We start from the raw sequence: 19,452 nt of genomic DNA on the forward strand, positions 1-19,452 counted from the left end.
CCCTTTTGGGAATTAAATACTGTAGCAATATTGTCTCTGACACCGAGGAAAAGCCATGTGTAATGTAGTGTGTTTGCGGAGGAAAAACATATATGTTTATGTTAATTAAATGGCACAAAACACATATGCTAATTCAAGGACATATATTAAAAATGCAGATGCACCCTCCTCTCCCAACCAAATAACCTTCACGATCAAGCATCCAATTTGATGTAAGGAATGAAGTCAACATATACAATTGGAGCATAACCTTCTCCATAAAGAAACTACATATAGAAGTTAAAAGGAAATTAAAAATGGATAACCTTGGACGTCTGGCACATGCATGTTTATTTATCTAACATAATCTTCAGAAAAAGTAAATCAAGAATATGGTTGCAACCTACCCACAGGTTTGGAAAGACGGCCCAATCAATCAATCAACTTTGGGAATTAATTCACTTCCTCCATCCCTGTTGAATGGTCGCAATACAATGGATTGATGGTTTTCTTTTCTTGATTTGTTCATATGCGCTGTCCAATTATGGTGCTTCATGCTTTCATGCATGCATGTAGCCAACAAGTTATGCTATGCATGTGAATGGTTAATCCCTTTGAAGTTAGCCATGTTTGAGGATGTGACAGGAGTCATAGGATAGAGTCATGCAAATTATGAGGAAGGGATAACTTCGCGTCTCATTCATCTTGAAATTTCACATGTCAGTGGAAGCACCTGCAGAATATAAGGAAGAGATAATTCCGCGTCTAACTAATCTTGAAATTTCACGTGTCAGTGGAAGCATCGTCGTGGTACATAGCTCCACCACCGGTTATTAGAAATACTACATACATGCAGGTGCGGTTTTAATATAATTTTAGTAAGGTTGGGTTATGACTAGCCTAGATGTACACTTTCAATAGGATTTTAATCAGTAAGAGGCTAGGGAATTGTCACTAGTTTTCATTTCTTTAAGCATGTGTTAAGAGACACTTTCATGATTCATAGATGTGTAAATTTGGTGAGTGCATACATGATGCGGTTTTTGAGCAATAAAAAAAAGATTCACATATTAGTGGAAGCACCAGATTCGAGTAGAGTTGTGGTGTATGTATAGCTCCACCGCCAGAGTTTTAAATCGTGATGCCTAAAGTACTATGTTATGGGATGCAGTCTCACAAACCATAATATTTTTAGCGAGAATGAGTTGCCACAGGTCCATCCCGTTTCACAATGGGATTTCTAGTAAGGCTAGAGAGGTTTCTATCTCTTCTCTTTGAGCATATATTGTTAAGGGGTGCATTCGTGGAGGCGTTAGTGCGGTTACGAATATGCGTTCTTCCTGTAATAGAAAAATAATGTATGTCAATCCTAATTTACGAGAGAGGGCAATACTCAACTTACATGAATAAGAATATATAGACGAGGTTATTTTAAATTTTTAATCGGCAATAAAATCCTCTAAAACTTCGTACTGATACCATGTGATTTTCTCAGTTACTATTTTTTTGGGAGGGCCCATCTCCGGGCTGTCTTGACCAACAAGCTGAAATTTAATTTAATCTGTTGGTTAAAGTTTGTGTGTGAGCGTGTGAGTCCACCTGACAAAGCAAAAATGCTTAATTCTGTGACCATGATACGCAATCACAGATCAAATCTCCGGATGATCTGATCAGCACATGCATAATGCAGCGTGTCAGCTCGATCTTAACTGCATATTGGAGGGTGTTACAATGCAGTTCATACTTTTGATTATTTTCATATGATCTTCCACTCTTACCCGATCGACATCTTGTTGGTGTTGAGTGCCCTAATATCTGATAAACTATTTATTTATGCATGGCAGCACGTGAAAGGATCGTCGAGAGCAAATAAGATATATATATGATCATCCATGCAAGAACAAACTAACCAAACTGGCCTTTTGTTCTTTGCATGAGCATCATATATACCTATATATACATGCAAATCAAATGACATCGTTTAAACATGCCATTTTCCATATGGGAAAAAAATGGAGTATCTTCATATATCATTCAACTGAGAATTAATTATTTTGTTAAACTTGGGGAAATAATTAAAAATAAATTAAAGAACTTATGACACATTCTGCCTTTGGCCCCACACAATTGCCGATTGATCGATCCAACATCATAAGTGCACCAGTTGTCCGTCCACTGGTCCACTGGATCAGTACAGTGCCAACTGAAGCTGAAGCTGGCATTGCTTTCTTCACTTCTCACAACTTTATGTACATAACGACACACATGTATATGCATATATGCACTGGCTAGCTACGTGTACTTATTGTAGCAGCTCCCAGTTAGGCATGTAACATGGCTAGCTCAATCTCTTAGAGACTAACACCTTTTTTGATAAAAGAAACTTTATTGATCTCATACCGTTGAACTAAAATGGTACAATTAATCCAAGGCTATTTTGGACGTCTGCAAATATAGCTGAATTTACACATCATACAAATATTAGAAAAGAAAAAAAAAGACATGATAACGGATATCGATCATTTTAATTACAACGGGCTACAACCACAAGATATCTTTATCCTTAAACTATACTATAAGAGACTGTTTGGCATAGCTCCAGCTCCACCTCTTCTGGAGCCGGAGTTCAGCCAAACAGTTTCAGCCCCGGAGCTGGGTGGAGCGCTCTTACAAAATGAACTAGAGAGGTGGAGCTGATTTAGGCCGCTCCACAATTCTACTCTAGACCCAACTCCTGAAGCTAAATTTAGAAGCTGGAGTTATACTAAACATGTCCTGACTAACACTTTAACCGTGTGAGACTGACATGGCTAATATTATTATTTATTGTTGCTAGCTACCAACATGCATGCATGTCCCCATGCATGTCTCTATCACCGTATGTGAGCTTGTCCCCAACGCAACGTGTACGCATGCACAACGTACGTGCTCTTCTTATATATGGACTGGACTGCCCATGTACTAGTACTGCTCATCGATCGATCCTCTCCTTTGACTGTAGCTTTGCCTAGCTAGGCTCACAAGCTCAAGCTCTCTCTCTCTCTCGATTAGCAATGTCGTCGAGCCGGCGGAGCCGTACATCGTCGAGATTGGCGGCGGCGCCGCCGCCGACGGATGAGCAGATGGCGGAGCTCATCTCGAAGCTGCAGGCCGTCCTCCCCACCCGCGGCGGCGAGGCCAATGCCAAGGTAAGACGGTGATCTTTGATCGATCTCGATCAAATTAAACCGGTTTTGATTCGTAGATTAGAATATATTATCATATTATATGTACTGGTTTATCTATTTGGGATTGCGGGAATATTTTACGTTAGAAAAGGGAAAATATTAACATGAGTTCGATCTCCATCCCTAGTTTAATTACTCCATAGCTAGACGATGCAATCGATGATCCATAAGGTCGGAATTGCGAAAGGATCAGTTACAAACCAAGCATGCATATACATGCATGCATTGCATTGGCAATTAATATATAATATCCTCCCTTTTGGGTTTATATCCGTCATTAATTGTGCCTGTCACTAACTCACTCGCTTGAGCTACTAGGTTAATCATTACGTGGCTAGTGGATATTGAATTTTTAGGACGTGATAATCCACATGTAGATATATGTGTTTATATTTTTTTTTCCCTTCGTCAGTTGTACGGAAAATGCACACGCACACAATGCTTATCGCCAGCCCCACTAGCATATCCCCGTGTTACCATTCCGCTGAAAGAGCTGGAGACCACAATTCCATGTCTCACTGATCCCACTAAATTGTTATTGTAAACACACACGCATGACGTGTAATATGCGCATGTTTATAATCACATCATTTTATTGGTTTTTCCCTTTCCCCATCTGCAAGTACAATTTATATATCCCATTATAATGTAGGGATTAATATATATTCCTCGCTAAAATTTGATTGATTAATCAAAGCAGGCGTCAAGTGCCGAGGTGCTGCAGGAGGCGTGCCGCTACATCCGGAGGCTTCACCGGGAGGCGGACGCCCTCAGCGAGAGGCTCGCCGAGCTCCTCCTCCTCCAGCCGTCCGATCTCGCCATCAACGGCGCAGATGTGCCCGACCTCATCCGTAGCCTACTCATGTAATGCATCAATATATATGCTGTCGGCCTAAAATGTTCTCTAGCTTCTTCATCTGTAGTAGCACAGATTAATTCAGCAAATGAAACCAAAAAAAAAAAGAGAGTTACTCAGAGTAAGCCTTGTCATCTACTATGTAATTATAAGCAAGCATAAATCATAATTCATGTGTTATTGATCATTTTTATGGAGTAATCTGGGTGTGAAACTGCGAATAATTTATCAGTATTATTATGGGTGCTTTACACGTTTCGATGATGCGCTTGCATCGTGAGACCGTGAAGAGGTAGATGTCGATCTGCCGCCGGATCATGAACCAACGGCCTGGCTGTATTTGGTGGTTGTGTAGGGAGATGGGGAGAAGAAAAGCCCGATTCTCTTCGCTGTGATGGGCTGGATGCATGCGGGGGAGCGGGAGGCCCAAGTACGTGCACGGTGAGCGGCCCACAGGGCGAGTGTGAGCGCGAGAGGCGGGAGGAACAGTTTAGTACCACATTGCCCAGCTAACTCGAACGCGACCAACTTATAAACCCGCGCGCTGTCGCTTGTGTTGTCTCTTCGGAGACATCCGATAAAATTGGAACGATACAGAGAAGATTAGCATGGCCCCTGCGCAAGGATGACACGCACAAATCGAGAAATGGTCCAAATTTTTTTGAGATTTCCATCCAGGTCCCTGAGTTACAAGTATTTTCGTTGCAGATATGCCCCTCCGCCTATTACGAATCTTACAATTCGGTCCTTTTTCCACGTTTTCTTTTCAGTTGCACCCTCAATCTCTCCCTTTGCAGACAGACCCACAAATGGTCAATTTTGTGAATTCACGAGTTAGTCCCTGACGACCATGGTTTTCCTTACATATATGCCCCCGGGATCTTCTCATCACGCCCTTGCCTATTCCCCTTTTCTACAGGTGGGTCCTTTTGCCACTTTGCAGTCTCTCGTTTTTCCTCCATTACAGATAGCTTTTGGCTACCTACATTATTCAATATCGTCCCTGGTATTACCCCTAATTTGACATTTTTTTAACTTTCCGTTTCATTTTGTTCGTCTCTTCTGAAATCATTTCACCTTTTCCTTTACGAATCCTATAAGATCAGTATGCTTGTTGTTCACTGCACCGATGAATTCTTCAGAATCCAAACGACTACTAATTTTTAGCCCGCCTGTGGTATCAAAGAGATCGGAAGAAACCATTTTAATTTTAAAAATTGCGAAAATAACTCTCGACTTCACTATTTACAACATGTGCAATGTACAGGCTACAAATCAATGGCTTTCATCCCAGGCAAAATCAAAATTAACCAAGAATTTATTTTCTTTTTTTACAGCAAAGAATTCCTAGACAGCCTAACATTACAGATGCAACGAGCTGTTATATATGGAACACCAACATCCACCAAATCACCAACAGATCGATCGGTGAGAGATGGCAGAAATACGAGGGAGAAATTAAACATGTATGAGCACTAAGTTTTTTCTTGAATTGCCTTCTTGCATTTGAATTTTTTTTTTCTGCCAATGCCCTTCATCCAGCAATGCAACAGAACAGGTAGCCCAGCTTGCTCCTCTCCTGCTAGGATCAAAACTAAACAATGGTCAGAATCAAAATTAAACAAATAATAGTTCAACAAATTAAGCATGACAATCTGGCGCGACGACTTGTGTGTTCTGAATTTTTTAAGTATAGTACATTGTTCAATCAGATGTCCCAAAGAACATTCAGACAGAAATATTAAAAGGAGCGATGAAGTGCGCAGCATGTCGCATTTAATCAATTTGCAGCAGTTTCAGCAGAGTAAAATATATACATAAACATTTCCTCAAAAAACAAATATACATAAAAATATCTTAAACGCGGGATTAACATACGTCAGTTTGCCCCAAGAACATTCTGAATTTTTAACTAACGGGCAGCATGTTGACATTTACAGTGTACGTTTGTGTTGAGAAAACAAATTGACCAGTGTGTTGAACGAATCATGCTTATTAATTTCACTTAATCGCGGATAAGTTCATATGGTTATAACCGTGCAGCTTAAAATGATTAACATGGTAGTAGTAACACAGACCTTGGAATCTTCACTTTTTAGTAAACCATCAGAAGAACACCAAAACGCATGAAAATTAGCAGTTTAATTAATTAGCTGACCTTGGGAGCTGCAGCACGGTCGTGCCGGAGCGGCCGGCGGAGGTCGGCGCCGCCGTCGCTGCTGTGTCGGCGGTGGCGGTGGCGGCGGCGGCGGCGATCACGGCCGTCGACGACGACGCCGGCGGCCGACGATGAGCGCCGCTCCGTCTCGCCGCCGACCTCTACGCCGCCGGCGGCGGTGGAGGACCAGGTGGTGAGGGGCCCACCCTCCTTGCGCTGCATGCGGACGGCGCGGATCTTGGAGAAGTCGAGGGAGTAGTCCGGCAGCACGCCGGCGGCCTTCATCTCGTCCCACTCGCCGAACGCCGGCACCCTCGCCCGCCGCTGCTCCTCCTCCTGCTGCTGCAATGCAACCACACACACATGTAGCTAAGCTACTACCTCAATTTGGCTCTGAAATTGCATGATCAATTCAGATTTTCTCACTCACCTCGTTTCTGTTGCCCATGGCGATCGATCGATCGATTGATTCGTAGCTCAAGAAAACTTTGCTTTCTTGATGTGGACGAGATAGTTGTCGATCGATCGATCGAGATCAGACAACTAGAGGATTCAGAGCTAGCTAGCTAGCTAGTGATGCAGGTTTTGCACAGCAGGATGAGTTCTAGCTATAAGAACGTACGCTGATGAACGCGTATATATATCTATCTATCTGACGAATTAATTGATTAACTGGCTGGGATTAGCAACGAAGGACGAAGCTAGCAGAAACTTGAAGGCCACGATGTGGTTTTAATTTGGCACGGCACAGCACAGCATGATGTGGCTTTTGCTTGGTGGAATATATCTAAGACGCGTTGCTAGCTAGTTCAGAGCTTTAGTACAGCAATGCAGTTTCGTGGTCATGTGTTTATCTGGGGATTTAATTAATTTCTTCCCATGGCTAGGGCTCCAGCTAAGAGTGTGTAGTACACTAAGCAATAAGAACAGACTAATTAATTAATTGATTTCTTGAAGCACAACATCAACAACCAACTAACTAACAGTTGTTGCGCTAGCTGATTATATAGGCGATTGCTAATTAAACCAGCTGGGCTTGCCTTCGGCTCTCGCTCTACCATTTGATTTTGGACGCAATCAAGCTGGTCAATCAGTAGTTCTGCAAGCGGTCAGACATATAGTTTACAGTTTACTTCAATCCTAAACTTAACTTGCTTGTTTTTCATTAGGACACTTGTTAAACGGTATAATTTTCTTTAAAAATTCAAATGAACATATTTTTCAAGTTTATAATAGTTAATAATTAATTCATCATGTGTTAATTGTTTTATCCCTTTTTCGTGCCACTTAGAACCTCAGTTGTTATGCAAGAACGAACTAAGCCGGACAAAAAAAAAAAGGAGCACATATACAAACCGGTTTTATTCATGAATGGTCACGATGGATGATGGGGCTCAGACTTGAGCTACGAGGCCGCAGGCGAGAGAAGCCTAGTGTGCTCTCTGCTTGTTTGGGCCGTAACGGAGGATACGGCCGACGAGCGTGTACTACCGCGCGGGATGCCGCTGGGCGCTGCGGGGGCCGTTGGATGGGGATCGGTGGGTCGCGGGAGCGTTGAGGGGAGACAGGTTTAGTACCACCTCGCCTACCGAACAATGAAGAACCCACCTTATAACCCCGCGCGCTGCCGCTTGTGTTGTCTCTTCGGAGACATCCGATAAAATTGGAACGATACAGAGAAGATTAGCATGGCCCCTGCGCAAGGATGACACGCACAAATCGAGAAATGGTCCAAATTTTTTGAGATTTCCAACCAGGTCCCTGGAGCCCATAGTTTTCCTTGCAGATACGCCCCTCCGCCTATTCCAACTCTTACAACTCGGTCCTTTTTATACATTTCCTTGTCAATTGCACCCTCAGTCTCTACCTTTGCGGATATACCCACAAATGATCATCATTTTAGAATTCACGTTCTGGTCCCTGCGTCCAGTTTTTCCTTGCAGATATACCCATACCTCCTTACAACTCGGTCCTTTTGCATCATTTTTTTTCCTTTTGAGCCCATATAGTCTCTCTGATTTGTCCTCAATCCTGTCTATGCATGTTCTCAGGCAATGAAAATGTTTGTGCTTTTGCCCTGGTGTTTTCAACTTTTCATTGCCACACCACAAATCAAAACTTAATATCTCCTTCCTTTTTTCAGGTTTATTACTGGGAACAGTATTTCTTAACCACTGGCTCTTTCTCACAGGTTTAAATTCCTGACTCCACCACTGGCTCTCTCTCTCTCTCTCTTTGTGCGGGTAAGCTCATGGTTTTCTGAACATTTCAGGGAGCAAGGGCTGTAGCCTGTAGCAATGGATGGCAAAGCTGCGTGCTTTATCCCCGCGTGACACGTGTGTGGCCGCGTGAGCTCGCACGATTCCGTGGAGGGCCACACGCTCGGTCCAGCAACGGCTTGGTTGGTGACGAACTGACGATGGCAATTGGCGTCGTCGTCTTCCTCCCGTTGAGCCTAGGCCACAAGAAAATTTTCCTTATGGTTCCACACTTCCACGTCCAATTTTTTGTTCATGATTGGAAAATTAGTTTTTCTTTCTTTTGAGGCAAGAAAAAACGGCTCATTTTTTGTTCTAGAGAGTAGTGTCGTGATCAAATGAAAATCGGTAGAAAAATTGGTCGGAGATTTGTGGTAGTGTGTTGGCTTGCGTACAGTGGTTTATGTGGTTTTAGGTTTTGACACGATGAAATGTTGACAATGAGTTTAGAAGGTAGGAGTGGAATTCAACTTGATATGGTGGTTTTATTGAGATATTTTTCTTCAGCTTCCTTTTAGGATAACAAAGTTTTTATTTGATTAGCACTGAAACATACACATAGACATCGACATGATGCAAAGCGTTACTTTAACTTGTGTTAAACATCAAATCATCTCTATTGGGACCAAAGCATACAGATATGTGTATATCTACAATGCCCTTTTAAGATTAAATGTAACACCAACTTATCCTTTAAAAAATCGTGCTACTATTCTTTTGTATGATATTAAGAACTTCATCACAAATAGCTTAGAAATAACATTGATCCATGAAAAATAGAAACAGGGAATAGATGTACAATCTATTTTATTACTCTGTATTATATTGTAAAGATAAAGATAGCTTAAAAACATGACATCACGTTCTGTCCGATGACATAGAAATTACCATATTAATAAAAAACCATTTCCATACCATTAGGGTGTGGTTGGACCAAATTATAACATTATTGATTGATATCAACACTTGTATGCATAATTGCATATATATAAGAAATAGAAGCTATGAGTTGTATAACCCATCCAGTTTAACTAGCATGTACAAAATTACGTGGAGAAATCCCTCTTGTCGTACGTTATTTCAATAGCACAAGTGCTCGAACAATAAAATGGGAGAAAAAAAAATCGATAAGTAACAATTACACGTTGGGTGTCCAGCCCACGTAAAAAAAGATCAATTGGTTTGGAGAACTTTTCTATGCGTCATATAATATTCAGACACGAAACAAACCGCAAAAAATATAAACCATTTCTCCAATTTTCTCCTATCTACCACAAATAAGAATATGACTTCCCACTACAAAACAAAAGTGGCATATGTGAATAAAATCAACATAAAAGAAAGTAAAAAGGTTCTTTTCTAAGGTGAAAAAAAAATAACCCTTCTCTCACCTCCCCTCCCAACAGAAAAACCCACCCAAAATTTTGTTTTTGATAAAACTTTTTCTTTTTTTTTCATAAACTGCTAAAACTCCATCCATGATCTCTTCCTCTCTCACCTAAATTTTAGCTTATAAGTATAAGCATAAGCAAAATAATGAGACTGTTAAGTCTTTCCCTCCTCTAAAAAAATCGCCCAAAAATTGTTTTTGATAAAACTTTTTCAAAAGAAAAAACTATTAAAAAACTCCATCAATCTCTTTATTTCTCTCACCCATACACTCCCCTTCCCTCCCTCCCATTTGGGCTTTTATTTTTGTGTGGTGTGGCCACTCCCTCCTCCACCCAAACCCCTCTTCCCCCAACCCAACCTCTCGCGCGCGAGGAGCTCCATCCATGGCGGCGCCACCCATGGAGCTCCTCTCCTCCAAGCTCCTCCGCTCCTCCCTCCGCCTCCCCCCCTCCCCTTCCCTCCCCTCCCCCTCCTCCCGCCGCCTCCGCCGCCACGCCCCCATCCACTGCCGCCTCACCTCCTCCACCACCACCACCACCACCCAAGAAGAGCAGTCCGCCGCCGACGACCTCTCCTCCCTCCTCTCCACCTCCACCTCCGACGAGCCCTCCTCCTCGAAGAAGAAGCGGTCGAATAGCAGCAGCGGCGCGTCGAGCATCCCGACGGGGGTGCGGCTGGAGGGCATCGCCAAGTCCTACAAGGGGGTGACCGTGCTCAGGGACGTTTCTTGGGAGGTGCAGCGCGGCGAGAAGGTCGGACTCGTCGGCGTCAACGGCGCCGGCAAGACGACCCAGCTCCGCATCATCGCCGGCCTCGAGGACCCCGACGCCGGCGCCGTCGTCAAGGCCAAGGACAACATGAGGATCGCCTTCCTCAGCCAGGAGTTCGAGGTGTGCGCGTCGCGCACCGTCAGGGAGGAGTTCCTCGCCGCGTTCGAGGAGGAGATGGAGGTGAGGTCCCGCCTGGAGAAGGTGCAGGCCGCGCTGGAGGGCGCCACCGAGGACATGGACCTCATGGGGCGCCTCCTCGACGAGCTCGACCTGCTGCAGCGGCGGTCGCAGGACGTCGACCTCGGGATGGTCGAGGTCAAGATCCAGAAGCTCATGCCCGAGCTCGGGTTCGCTCCCGAGGACGCCGACCGCCTCGTCGCCTCCTTCAGTGGTGGGTGGCAGATGAGGATGTCCCTCGGCAAGATTCTTCTTCAGGTACAGATAAAAAAGAAAATTTGAGCTCTACATGTAGCAATCAATGGTTGTCATATTGTGATGGAGAGAAAAATGAGTGGTATTATGGCCAATTGGTGATGAATTTGGTCTGGATTGTTGAATTTGAATTGTAGTTTTTAGTGTCTGTGTGCATTTCCAATGCTGAAATTGATTGTGTGCAGGATCCCGATTTGCTGCTGCTCGATGAGCCGACCAATCACGTCGATTTGGACACCATTGAGTGGCTGGAGAGTTACCTCAAGACGCAGGAAGTGCCGATGGTCATCATTTCTCATGACAGGGCTTTCCTGGATCAGTTGTGTACCAAGATAGTGGAAACTGAATTCGGCGTGTCCAAAACGTACAAGGGAAACTATTCGGAATACGTTTTGGCGAAGGCGATTTGGGTGGAGACTCAATATGCCGCATGGGAGAAGCAGCAGAAGGAGATTGAGCAGACAAAGGAACTGATAAACAGACTTGGGGCTGGAGTTAACGCAGGGCGTGCATCGAGTGAGCAGAAGGTAACCACTACAATTGCATGATTGCGGCATGCTTCAGATCAATACAATCTATCTCTTATTTCAGCCATCTGTCATTACTTACTAATAACTTTTGTCTAATTTCAAACACTAGAAATTGGAAAAGCTTGAAAAGGAAGGATTGATTGAGAAGCCTTTCCAAAGGAAGCAGTTGAAGATCAGATTTCCAGAGCGTGGGCAAAGCGGTAGAACTGTATTGACAATAAGGAATCTCGAATTTGGATTTGGGGAAGAGGTTAGGTTCATTCTATTGGAAACTGTTTCAGAGTCAATTTCTTTTTGATTAACCGTACCCCAACTATTTGTATTAATGCTCTTAATTCCTCCTTTGGTATCATCTCCAGAAATTGTTCAATAATGCAAATCTAATAGTTGAGAGAGGTGAAAAGATAGCCATAATTGGCCCCAATGGATGTGGGAAAAGCACTTTACTTAAGCTTATTTTGGGGATGGAGAAGACACAAGGAGGCGAAGTACTTCTTGGGGAGCATAATGTATTGCCTAATTATTTCGAGCAAAATCAGGTACACCAAATCCCTGAAATGGATATCCTTTCTTTCACTATGGTTTCATCATGACAGTAATACTGTACAGTAGTATATATTTGATTTTCACTGTTTGATTAAGCTATCAGGTCAAGTGGTTGTAAGCCTATTGATTAATTGCAGCGCATCATCAACCTTTCATTATTTCAGTAGTAAAAAAATATTTTTTTCCTGACTAGATTCATGTACATGATCTTTACCAGGCTGAAGCACTTGATTTGGAGAAAACTGTGCTGGATACTGTAGCAGAAGCAGCAGAGGATTGGAAAATTGATGATATCAAAGGTCTCCTTGGTCGTTGCAATTTTAGGGATGATATGTTGGATAGAAAGGTTCAATTCTTAAGTGGTGGAGAGAAGGTAATATACGTTTGCCAGTGAATTTCTTTTATTTGTATGATGTAGTGTTACTGTATATTTACTCACAATTTATCTGTTATTTCCCCAGGCGAGGCTTGCCTTCTGCAAGTTCTTGGTGACTCCATCTACTTTATTGATATTGGATGAACCAACAAATCACCTTGATATTCCATCGAAAGAAATGCTTGAGGTTAGATGCAATTCTCGTATGTTAAAAAAATTGTAATGCAGTTCTCCTGCATAGCAAAACTTTTTTCTTATGATCCATCAGTTCCTTGTTTAGCATGTACTTACAGTAAATGCTTGTGTGTGCATGGCAGGAGGCAATTTCAGAATACACAGGCACTGTTATAACAGTTTCTCATGACCGGTATTTCGTAAAGCAAATTGTTAACAGAGTTATTGAAGTGAAAGATCAGACTATTCAGGACTATCAAGGAGATTACAATGTGAGTTATCCTGTGATATAAGTTACTCAATATTACTTTGCAACCTGTATTTGCTGTATTCGAGTGAAATATGGTTAACTCTTCTTGATTATAATAGTTTCCCATAGTGCAGCAACATAATCTATAGTTTTCTCCACATAATCCGAATTAAATGCTTCATCTTATATAAAAACTCTTACCTCATCACGTGCCAAACTAGTGCTCAGTAAAAGATATAGATTCAGGCCACCAAGATATAGATCATAATTATCCCAGTAACTTCAGCAATACTAATGGTAGAAATCAAGATATAAATCCTACAGAGGGCCAGAGGCATCACAAAAAACAGAGGGGAGTCTGAATTTTTCATATTAGGGTGCCGGAACACTGAAAAATACTGGAACACCCAGAAATGATGTTATTTTCTTCTTTGTGTTTGCAGTATTACCTTGAAAGGAATCTTGAGGCCAGAGAGAGGGAACTTGCACGTGAGGAAGAGCTCGAGGAGAAAGCCCCCAAAGTAAAGGCCAAGTCAAAAATGTCAAAGGTGAATATCTCTACTGTCTTTTCACGATGTGAATTTGGATGCGAACTACAATTAATTGGGTTTAGCTTCTATAACTGACAGTTCTTTTTTCTAACTGTAATACAGGCAGAGAAAATTGCCAGAAAGAAGCAGAAGATGCAGGCATTCCAGCAAAGCAAGCAAAAATCGAAATCGCTGAAAAACGCGAAGAGGTGGAAGTGAGAATCCTGATTCATGGTATCATCCACGGTGCCATACACCTCATTTGCGACACCAGTGACAAGGCAGGCGCATGGCCTGCTGTAATGCTATTATACTCCATATATCACTAGCAACTGGTGTACATACATCAGAAAGGAAGTAATCCTAGCAGTAGCATCATAGGAGGACCAAATGCTGTAACTAAAGCAGGAAATGATACATGACCTTGTACATAATGCAGGCAGTTTCTGATGGAGGCATGCTTTATTTTGTATCAAGTAGCAATACCAATTCATGTTCTTCCAGCTTTCACCCATACGGAGGAACCACACATTGTAAAAAGTTACTGCAGCTGGGCAATTATATCATGGTGTAAAACCTATACTGATTGGTTATACTGAAGATAAAGGAAGCAGATCAAAATGCTCTGTTTTTGTCTATCCTAAGAATCACATGAATGAACTACAGGAAGCCCTATTTATGCTGTTGGAGAAGTTTTCAATGATGAACTACCGTGCAGCTACATATTGTCATATACAACCGAAAATCAGAAACACAGAAAACCCTGTGAATTAACGATTACTCCTGTTACATGGCAAGGAAGATTGGCACAACAAAGATTTTCCTTTTTTCCCTGAAAAAGGAGCTAAAATTTGTACCCTTTCATGGCAAGGTGTAGCTATACATCGCAATAAGAGCACGGCAAATGCAAATGCCCAAATATCCCAAAACATATTTGGAGTGCTAACAGGTCAGGTGAATACAAGCCAATAAACTGGGATTGAATTTCCAACGGGAAAAAATAGTTCAGGTCCAAGGATGATCTCCTGTTAGATCCTCTACTCAGATGGCTACTTGGGAATTGAACACTAACTGCAGTCTATATCATCTCTTGATTGCTTATTAACATTTTAAAAAAGCATGTTCATTGATTTAGTGTTGTTTTCTCAAGATAACATCCAGCAATAGCTAAACAAATGAGAAACCAAGACAGCTGCACAAAGTAGGTTAGATTCAGTTGGAGCGGAGAACATGTTAACACAAAATGGTTACAAGTAACCCTGAAGAACAGAACTGCTAAAATCTAATGAATAAGAACATAACCTCCTTAGAATGTGTTTCGTCAAGATAGTACGGAACACTGTACAAAATTCCGAAAGTTGAAGAGAGGATCAGAGGATCACATGGATGCTTCATGAACTGTATTTGCATCTATGGTTCAGGTTAGCAAAGAGCCAAAGACAGAGGCATCTACTGACAAGCATCCTAGAGGGTTTGAGGCATAAATGCAACAACTTAAGCCTCTGAGTGTGACGTAGATTTGCTGCTCCCATACTCCATTGGTCCATACCTGCACATCAGTATCCAAATACAGGATTCAGTCAAGCTTGCATAAATCTGTGGTCTGGAATGGTTCTCGGACATAAATCACATCAAGCAGCAAATTCAAGTGTCATTGAGCATAAGGTAAACCAACTATAAATACAACCAACACTAAGCTGAATAGTGAATTATCTCAGTAGAAGGTTCATCATGATTCCAATCTGATTAATATAAGACTTGAAACTAGATCTTTGCTATATATCTGATGTTCCAGGCCACAGTGCCTAATGCATTTTGTTTTTCATTCCCATAACATGGGCAAACACATCCTAACAAATGTCATCTTACTGCCATCCAAAATCAGATATCAACACCCATATTCAAGTTCTAACCAAAGCTGTAGTTTTGGAGGTTAATCAAGATGTGCAAGAAAGTTTTTAATGATCTGCACTATGACAGAATTAAAGGTACTCCGTACTCTACTACTCTACTTTGCTAGCTTGATCTGGTCAGAATTCAGAACTTCAGCTAAGCTTGAGGATATGTATTAACAGTAGTGTAGAGTTACTTGGCTAAACAAGACAGGTGTATCTGGAAAAAAAAACAAGTAATCTATTCTTGTATCAACAAAAGATGATTTGGAAAATTAACCAATTTAGGTCTCACATGAAAAACACATTCTTATTACTTCAACATATTAGCCAGGGAAGTGTAAAACAGTGTTGAATACCAAGAATAGCTAAAATCTAGGCAAATATGGACCACATGAATATTTTTTCCTAAGTTGGCTATAGCATCGTTAAGCATTACGAAAATATCCAACCATGTAACTGACCCAATGTAGCTACCACCTACTAGTATGATTATTACAAAAAGGCATCATTTTTGGAAAGGAAGATATCCCACCATGTCAATGGTTCAATCTAGGGTTTAAGAGGTCAAAATTCCTAAGTTGAACTAAGCTATGTATGCAGCATTCCACTATCATCAGCACAAAAATGACTCAAGCCATAGGGCTTGGGCAAGCAAACCGATTTGGTACCATGTTGAACACCCAGAAGCGAGGTTCACAGGCTCAGCACTGATCCCTTTGTCCAATGGAGGAAGCCAACATTGGCGAGGACGGTGGCTTGTATGGCCCAAGCAATCCTGCACCGCCGCTTATTCCAGCAGCAATCTTCACCGGAGATGGCACCACCGCTGCTGCAGCAGCTGCTGGACTCCGAGGTGCCAATGGCTTCATTGCAGGTGCAGCCACCGGACTACTGCGGGCAACAACAGCAGCCGGATTTATGGATGATGCAGCTGCTGGGTTCGGCTTCAGCGCAGCTGTAGTGGATGCCAATGCAGAATTCAGCACAGCAGCTGCAAGAATCGGGTTCTTCCCGAGCAATGCCGCGGCCTGTGCCGGGTTCTGCGCGTACTTTGCAAGGTCCCCGACGCCGGACGCCACGACGGCGTCAAGAACCGGCTGCAGCGCCGGCAGCGGTGACGCCACGGCAGCCGGGGCAGGTGGTGGCGGCGGCGGCGCGCGTGGTTTGCTCTTCCGGGCGGGGTCGGCGGCGAGCTGGCAGTGCAGCGTGCGCCCCTCGAAGACGCGGTACGGCTCCTCGAGCGCCCTCCTGGCGTCCTCCGCCGCGCGGTACACGAAGAGGGCGCAGCCGCGGGAGGAGCCCGTGTCGGCGTCGAAGCCGAACGGCCCGCCCTCGAGCTCCCCGAACCCCGCGAAGAAGGCGCGCAGCCGCTCCGCGCTCGCGCCCGGCGCGACGTTCGTCACGTACACCCGCCTCCCCGCCGCCGACGCCGCCGCCGCGGCGCCGGCGGTGGCGTACTGGGCGGAGACGGCGCGGCCGGCGACGGCGACGCCGCCGCGGCCCACCTCGCGGAGCGCGCGGCGGGCGGCGGCGCGGGACTGGAACGTGACGAAGCCGAACCCCTTGCACGCCCCCGTGGCGCGCCGCGCGACGACGTCGCACTCGGCGAGGGGGCCGAAGCGGGAGAACGCCGCGGCGAGCGCGGGGGCGTCGGCGTGCGGTGGCAGGCCGTGGACGAACAGCCTGCGGTGGGAGGGGGACGCGTCGGCGGCGGCGCGGATGCGGGCCAGCAGCGTGGGGTCGTCGTCGGCTCCCGCTCCGGCGGTGGCGGCGGCGTCCGAGAGGAGCGCGAGGAGGCGGGGCTTGGAGTAGGGGTCGAGGAGGCGGCGCAGGGAGGTCGGGGAGGACGGCGGCGAGCAGTCGGAGTCGGGGCCGGGGCCGGAGTCCGGGGAGGGGTCTTGCCGAGGTTTGCGGCGTTTGCGGTTGGGTTTCTCTTTCTTTTTCTCCATGGCGGCGGCGACGGCGGCGGCGACCGGGGGATTGGGGATTCGCCGTCTCGTGGTGGCGGCGGAATGGAATGGCTAAGCAGTTGCGAACAGCGACTATAATTTACTAGTAAAACAAGATTAATTATTGGGTTAATTGGATCATGCGATTATAACTTTAGAAAATGTCACTGCAATTCGTTTAATTGGAACGATGCCACTGTAAATATGTTAAAATCGAAACATGCTATGCTATACACCTGAAACATATATGAACCAAAATATCCTTGTCTACTCGTAGGGCGTCAGCGTAAGATGGATATCGGCGTGTCAGCGGCGGAGAGCGTGGTAGGGGTGGCAGCGGTAGACGGAGCAGCAACAGGGGTTGGGATGGAAAGAGTAGCGACGGTCGCGTCAACTGCATCCAGTTGGGAAATGGGCGTTGACTGTGGTAAAGCAAGTAGCGGTGGGGACGGTGGTGGAGCGAGCAACCATGGGCGGCGATGGTGGTCACGTCCGCGGCGTACAAGCAGCATCGATAATGGTGAGAGCAGCAGCATGAGCGGTGGAGTAAACAATAGAGGAGCGGCGGTCACATCGATCATTGAGGGCGAGGTCTTAGAGATGGCGGGTCAGAAGACACAGCGCGAGCAAATTCAACATCGGTGTTGAGCTCGTCGTGGCGGTGGCAAGGCCACGGAGATGGCATGTCCGGTAGCGGCGGCAAGCTCATCGTTGTGGTGCCTGAGGTCATGGCGGTGAGCTCCATCGCTATTTCCCTTTTTTTTATCTCTAATTATTTTGCAGTAGTAATTTCAATTTTGTGCTATATGATTTGGTCTGATCAGTACAGTTGAGTTGTAGGAGATGGGTATTCTGGTCTATATAAAAACAATTAAAAATATGTTCTGGATAATTTGTAAAGAGTTGTTGTGGAATTGTTCCAATTAGACAAATACTGGCCCATTTTAAAACAGGCAGATCAAGTTACTATTAATTATTTGTGTTGAAATATCTAGAACGAATTGTCTGGGTGGTGTAGTTGGTTATCACGTTAGTCTCACACACTAAAGGTCCCCAGTTCGAACCTGGGCTCAGACATAATTTTTAATTTTTTTAATTTTTCATTTTTAAAATGTTTCAATCCATTGCAATTGTTTTCATTTTTCAACAAATTGAACAAATGTTCATCAAGATTAATTAGTTCAAACCTTGATGAAAATTTTCATTTTCTTTACAGCAATTAGGAGTGGATTAGTTCAAATCTTGATCAAACTTGTGGTTTTTCATTTTTTTTATTCTTCACGAACTGAAGAAATCTGTCATTGCAGTTAGGAGTAGATTAGTTGCTGCCATTAATTAGACATGAGATTAATTCTTTTCATTAGTCTTACTAAGTAGTGGTATCCATTTTACCACACCATCCCTACCACTGATATTTAGATCCCACAATCTATATTATTACACCATCCTCCAATGAGTTCTCTCCTGTTTCATTGCTAGATCTCTCTAAAATCTTAAAATCGCCTACTTGTTTAACAAGAAAAATAGTAAAAGTACTGCTTGCACTAAATACGTGCTTGATTGAGTTAATAAGCTATAAACTCAATTTGTTTTTTGTTGCAAAGCATGGCCTCTTGGCTAGTATATTTAAATTCAGTGTCACAAGCTGGTGAGTTGCGAGTGATTTATCCAGTGTTGTTAACTTGTGAACTGTGATCCTATCATTTAGTAAGAAATGACTATCAATCAAGGTTTCAAAGGAAACCTTTATCATTATGTTAGATTTCATTGTTGTCATCACCTCTATCATTATCACAATTTCGAGTGCGTACCAAAAAAAATACACTAGTGATACATAGCAAAATTCCTTAAATATATTGCATTATTAAATATTATGCATGCAAAATTTTGAAACCTTGATCACTAATAATTCTCAAATATTTAGCTTGAAAAAAAACCATATTGGTAGATTTTTACAAGTACTTTTGTTAGGCTACCTTTGATTGGTAGAAAAAACATAGGATTCTTAGAGGATTTTAAATCATTTGTGGAAAATTTCTAGGAAAAGCTCTAATCTCTTAGATTGTTTTTCTAAAGTTTCTCCTCCCATTTGCTTCCTATATTTTTCCAACGGTCTATTCAGATGTTTTT

At 43.5% G+C, this 19,452-nt stretch overlaps 4 protein-coding genes and 3 non-coding genes across 10 annotated transcripts; 5 read left to right on the plus strand and 2 right to left on the minus strand.

Moving 5' to 3' along the window:
* Nucleotides 1-2,945: 2,945 nt before the first annotated feature.
* On the plus strand, nucleotides 2,946-4,263 carry LOC4350872 (transcription factor ILI2-like). 2 transcript variants are annotated; one of them, NM_001423218.1, is made up of 2 exons: nucleotides 2,946-3,167; nucleotides 3,904-4,261. In NM_001423218.1, exons 1-2 carry the CDS (start codon nucleotides 3,033-3,035, stop codon nucleotides 4,072-4,074), a joined length of 306 nt encoding a protein of 101 aa, NP_001410147.1. In that variant the 5' UTR covers nucleotides 2,946-3,032; the 3' UTR covers nucleotides 4,075-4,261. The 2 variants fall into 2 exon arrangements, with proteins under 2 accessions (NP_001410147.1, XP_015616701.1); XM_015761215.3 differs by having other exon boundaries at nucleotides 2,948-3,167; nucleotides 3,907-4,263.
* A 357-nt stretch (nucleotides 4,264-4,620) lies between these two features.
* On the plus strand, nucleotides 4,621-4,723 carry LOC112937212 (U6 spliceosomal RNA). The gene has a single exon (XR_003239727.1). It is a non-coding gene; the product is annotated as a U6 spliceosomal RNA (small nuclear RNA).
* A 632-nt stretch (nucleotides 4,724-5,355) lies between these two features.
* LOC9269043 (uncharacterized) lies at nucleotides 5,356-6,964 on the minus strand. 3 transcript variants are annotated; one of them, XM_015761094.3, is made up of 3 exons: nucleotides 6,651-6,964; nucleotides 6,221-6,562; nucleotides 5,356-5,641 (listed from the first exon to the last, which is right to left on the minus strand). In XM_015761094.3, exons 1-3 carry the CDS (start codon nucleotides 6,666-6,668, stop codon nucleotides 5,597-5,599), a joined length of 405 nt encoding a protein of 134 aa, XP_015616580.1. In that variant the 5' UTR covers nucleotides 6,669-6,964; the 3' UTR covers nucleotides 5,356-5,596. The 3 variants fall into 3 exon arrangements, with proteins under 3 accessions (XP_015616580.1, XP_015616581.1, XP_025876971.1); XM_015761095.3 differs by having other exon boundaries at nucleotides 6,221-6,559; nucleotides 6,651-6,817; XM_026021186.2 differs by having other exon boundaries at nucleotides 5,356-5,656; nucleotides 6,651-6,817.
* Nucleotides 6,965-7,858: 894 nt separating this feature from the next.
* On the plus strand, nucleotides 7,859-7,961 carry LOC112937214 (U6 spliceosomal RNA). The gene has a single exon (XR_003239729.1). It is a non-coding gene; the product is annotated as a U6 spliceosomal RNA (small nuclear RNA).
* A 2,239-nt stretch (nucleotides 7,962-10,200) lies between these two features.
* On the plus strand, nucleotides 10,201-14,116 carry LOC4350873 (ABC transporter F family member 5). The gene is made up of 9 exons (XM_015762281.2): nucleotides 10,201-11,075; nucleotides 11,258-11,599; nucleotides 11,712-11,852; nucleotides 11,962-12,141; nucleotides 12,366-12,521; nucleotides 12,610-12,711; nucleotides 12,842-12,970; nucleotides 13,392-13,496; nucleotides 13,602-14,116. Exons 1-9 carry the CDS (start codon nucleotides 10,254-10,256, stop codon nucleotides 13,695-13,697), a joined length of 2,073 nt encoding a protein of 690 aa, XP_015617767.1. The 5' UTR covers nucleotides 10,201-10,253; the 3' UTR covers nucleotides 13,698-14,116.
* A 555-nt stretch (nucleotides 14,117-14,671) lies between these two features.
* LOC107279393 (UBP1-associated protein 2A-like) lies at nucleotides 14,672-17,396 on the minus strand. Its single transcript, XM_026021348.2, has 2 exons — nucleotides 16,042-17,396; nucleotides 14,672-15,027 (listed from the first exon to the last, which is right to left on the minus strand). The coding sequence occupies exon 1, from the start codon at nucleotides 17,320-17,322 to the stop codon at nucleotides 16,075-16,077; it is 1,248 nt and encodes a 415-aa protein (XP_025877133.1). The 5' UTR covers nucleotides 17,323-17,396; the 3' UTR covers nucleotides 14,672-15,027; nucleotides 16,042-16,074.
* Nucleotides 17,397-18,325: 929 nt separating this feature from the next.
* TRNAV-CAC (transfer RNA valine (anticodon CAC)) lies at nucleotides 18,326-18,399 on the plus strand. Its single transcript has one exon. It is a non-coding gene; the product is annotated as a tRNA-Val (tRNA).
* The last annotated feature ends 1,053 nt before the right edge of the window (nucleotides 18,400-19,452 follow it).

The sequence above is a fragment of the Oryza sativa genome, chromosome 11, assembly GCF_034140825.1.
Source record: "Oryza sativa Japonica Group chromosome 11, ASM3414082v1".
Classification (NCBI taxonomy): Eukaryota; Viridiplantae; Streptophyta; class Magnoliopsida; order Poales; family Poaceae; genus Oryza; species Oryza sativa.

What these genes read in the sequence shown, in the direction of transcription:
- LOC4350872 (NM_001423218.1), top strand. Translation starts at nt 3,033, where the DNA reads ATGTCGTCGAGCCGGCGGAGCCGTACATCGTCGAGATTGGCGGCGGCG. An exon ending in GCGGCGAGGCCAATGCCAAG is followed by an intron (nt 3,168 to 3,903) that starts GTAAGACGGTGA and finishes GATTAATCAAAG; the next exon opens with CAGGCGTCAAGTGCCGAGGT.
- LOC9269043 (XM_015761094.3), bottom strand. An exon ending in ACCGTGCTGCAGCTCCCAAG is followed by an intron (nt 5,642 to 6,220) that starts GTCAGCTAATTA and finishes TGATCCTAGCAG; the next exon opens with GAGAGGAGCAAGCTGGGCTA.
- LOC4350873 (XM_015762281.2), top strand. Translation starts at nt 10,254, where the DNA reads ATGGCGGCGCCACCCATGGAGCTCCTCTCCTCCAAGCTCCTCCGCTCC. An exon ending in ATTATTTCGAGCAAAATCAG is followed by an intron (nt 12,142 to 12,365) that starts GTACACCAAATC and finishes GATCTTTACCAG; the next exon opens with GCTGAAGCACTTGATTTGGA. An exon ending in ACTATCAAGGAGATTACAAT is followed by an intron (nt 12,971 to 13,391) that starts GTGAGTTATCCT and finishes TTGTGTTTGCAG; the next exon opens with TATTACCTTGAAAGGAATCT.
- LOC107279393 (XM_026021348.2), bottom strand. Translation starts at nt 17,322, where the DNA reads ATGGAGAAAAAGAAAGAGAAACCCAACCGCAAACGCCGCAAACCTCGG.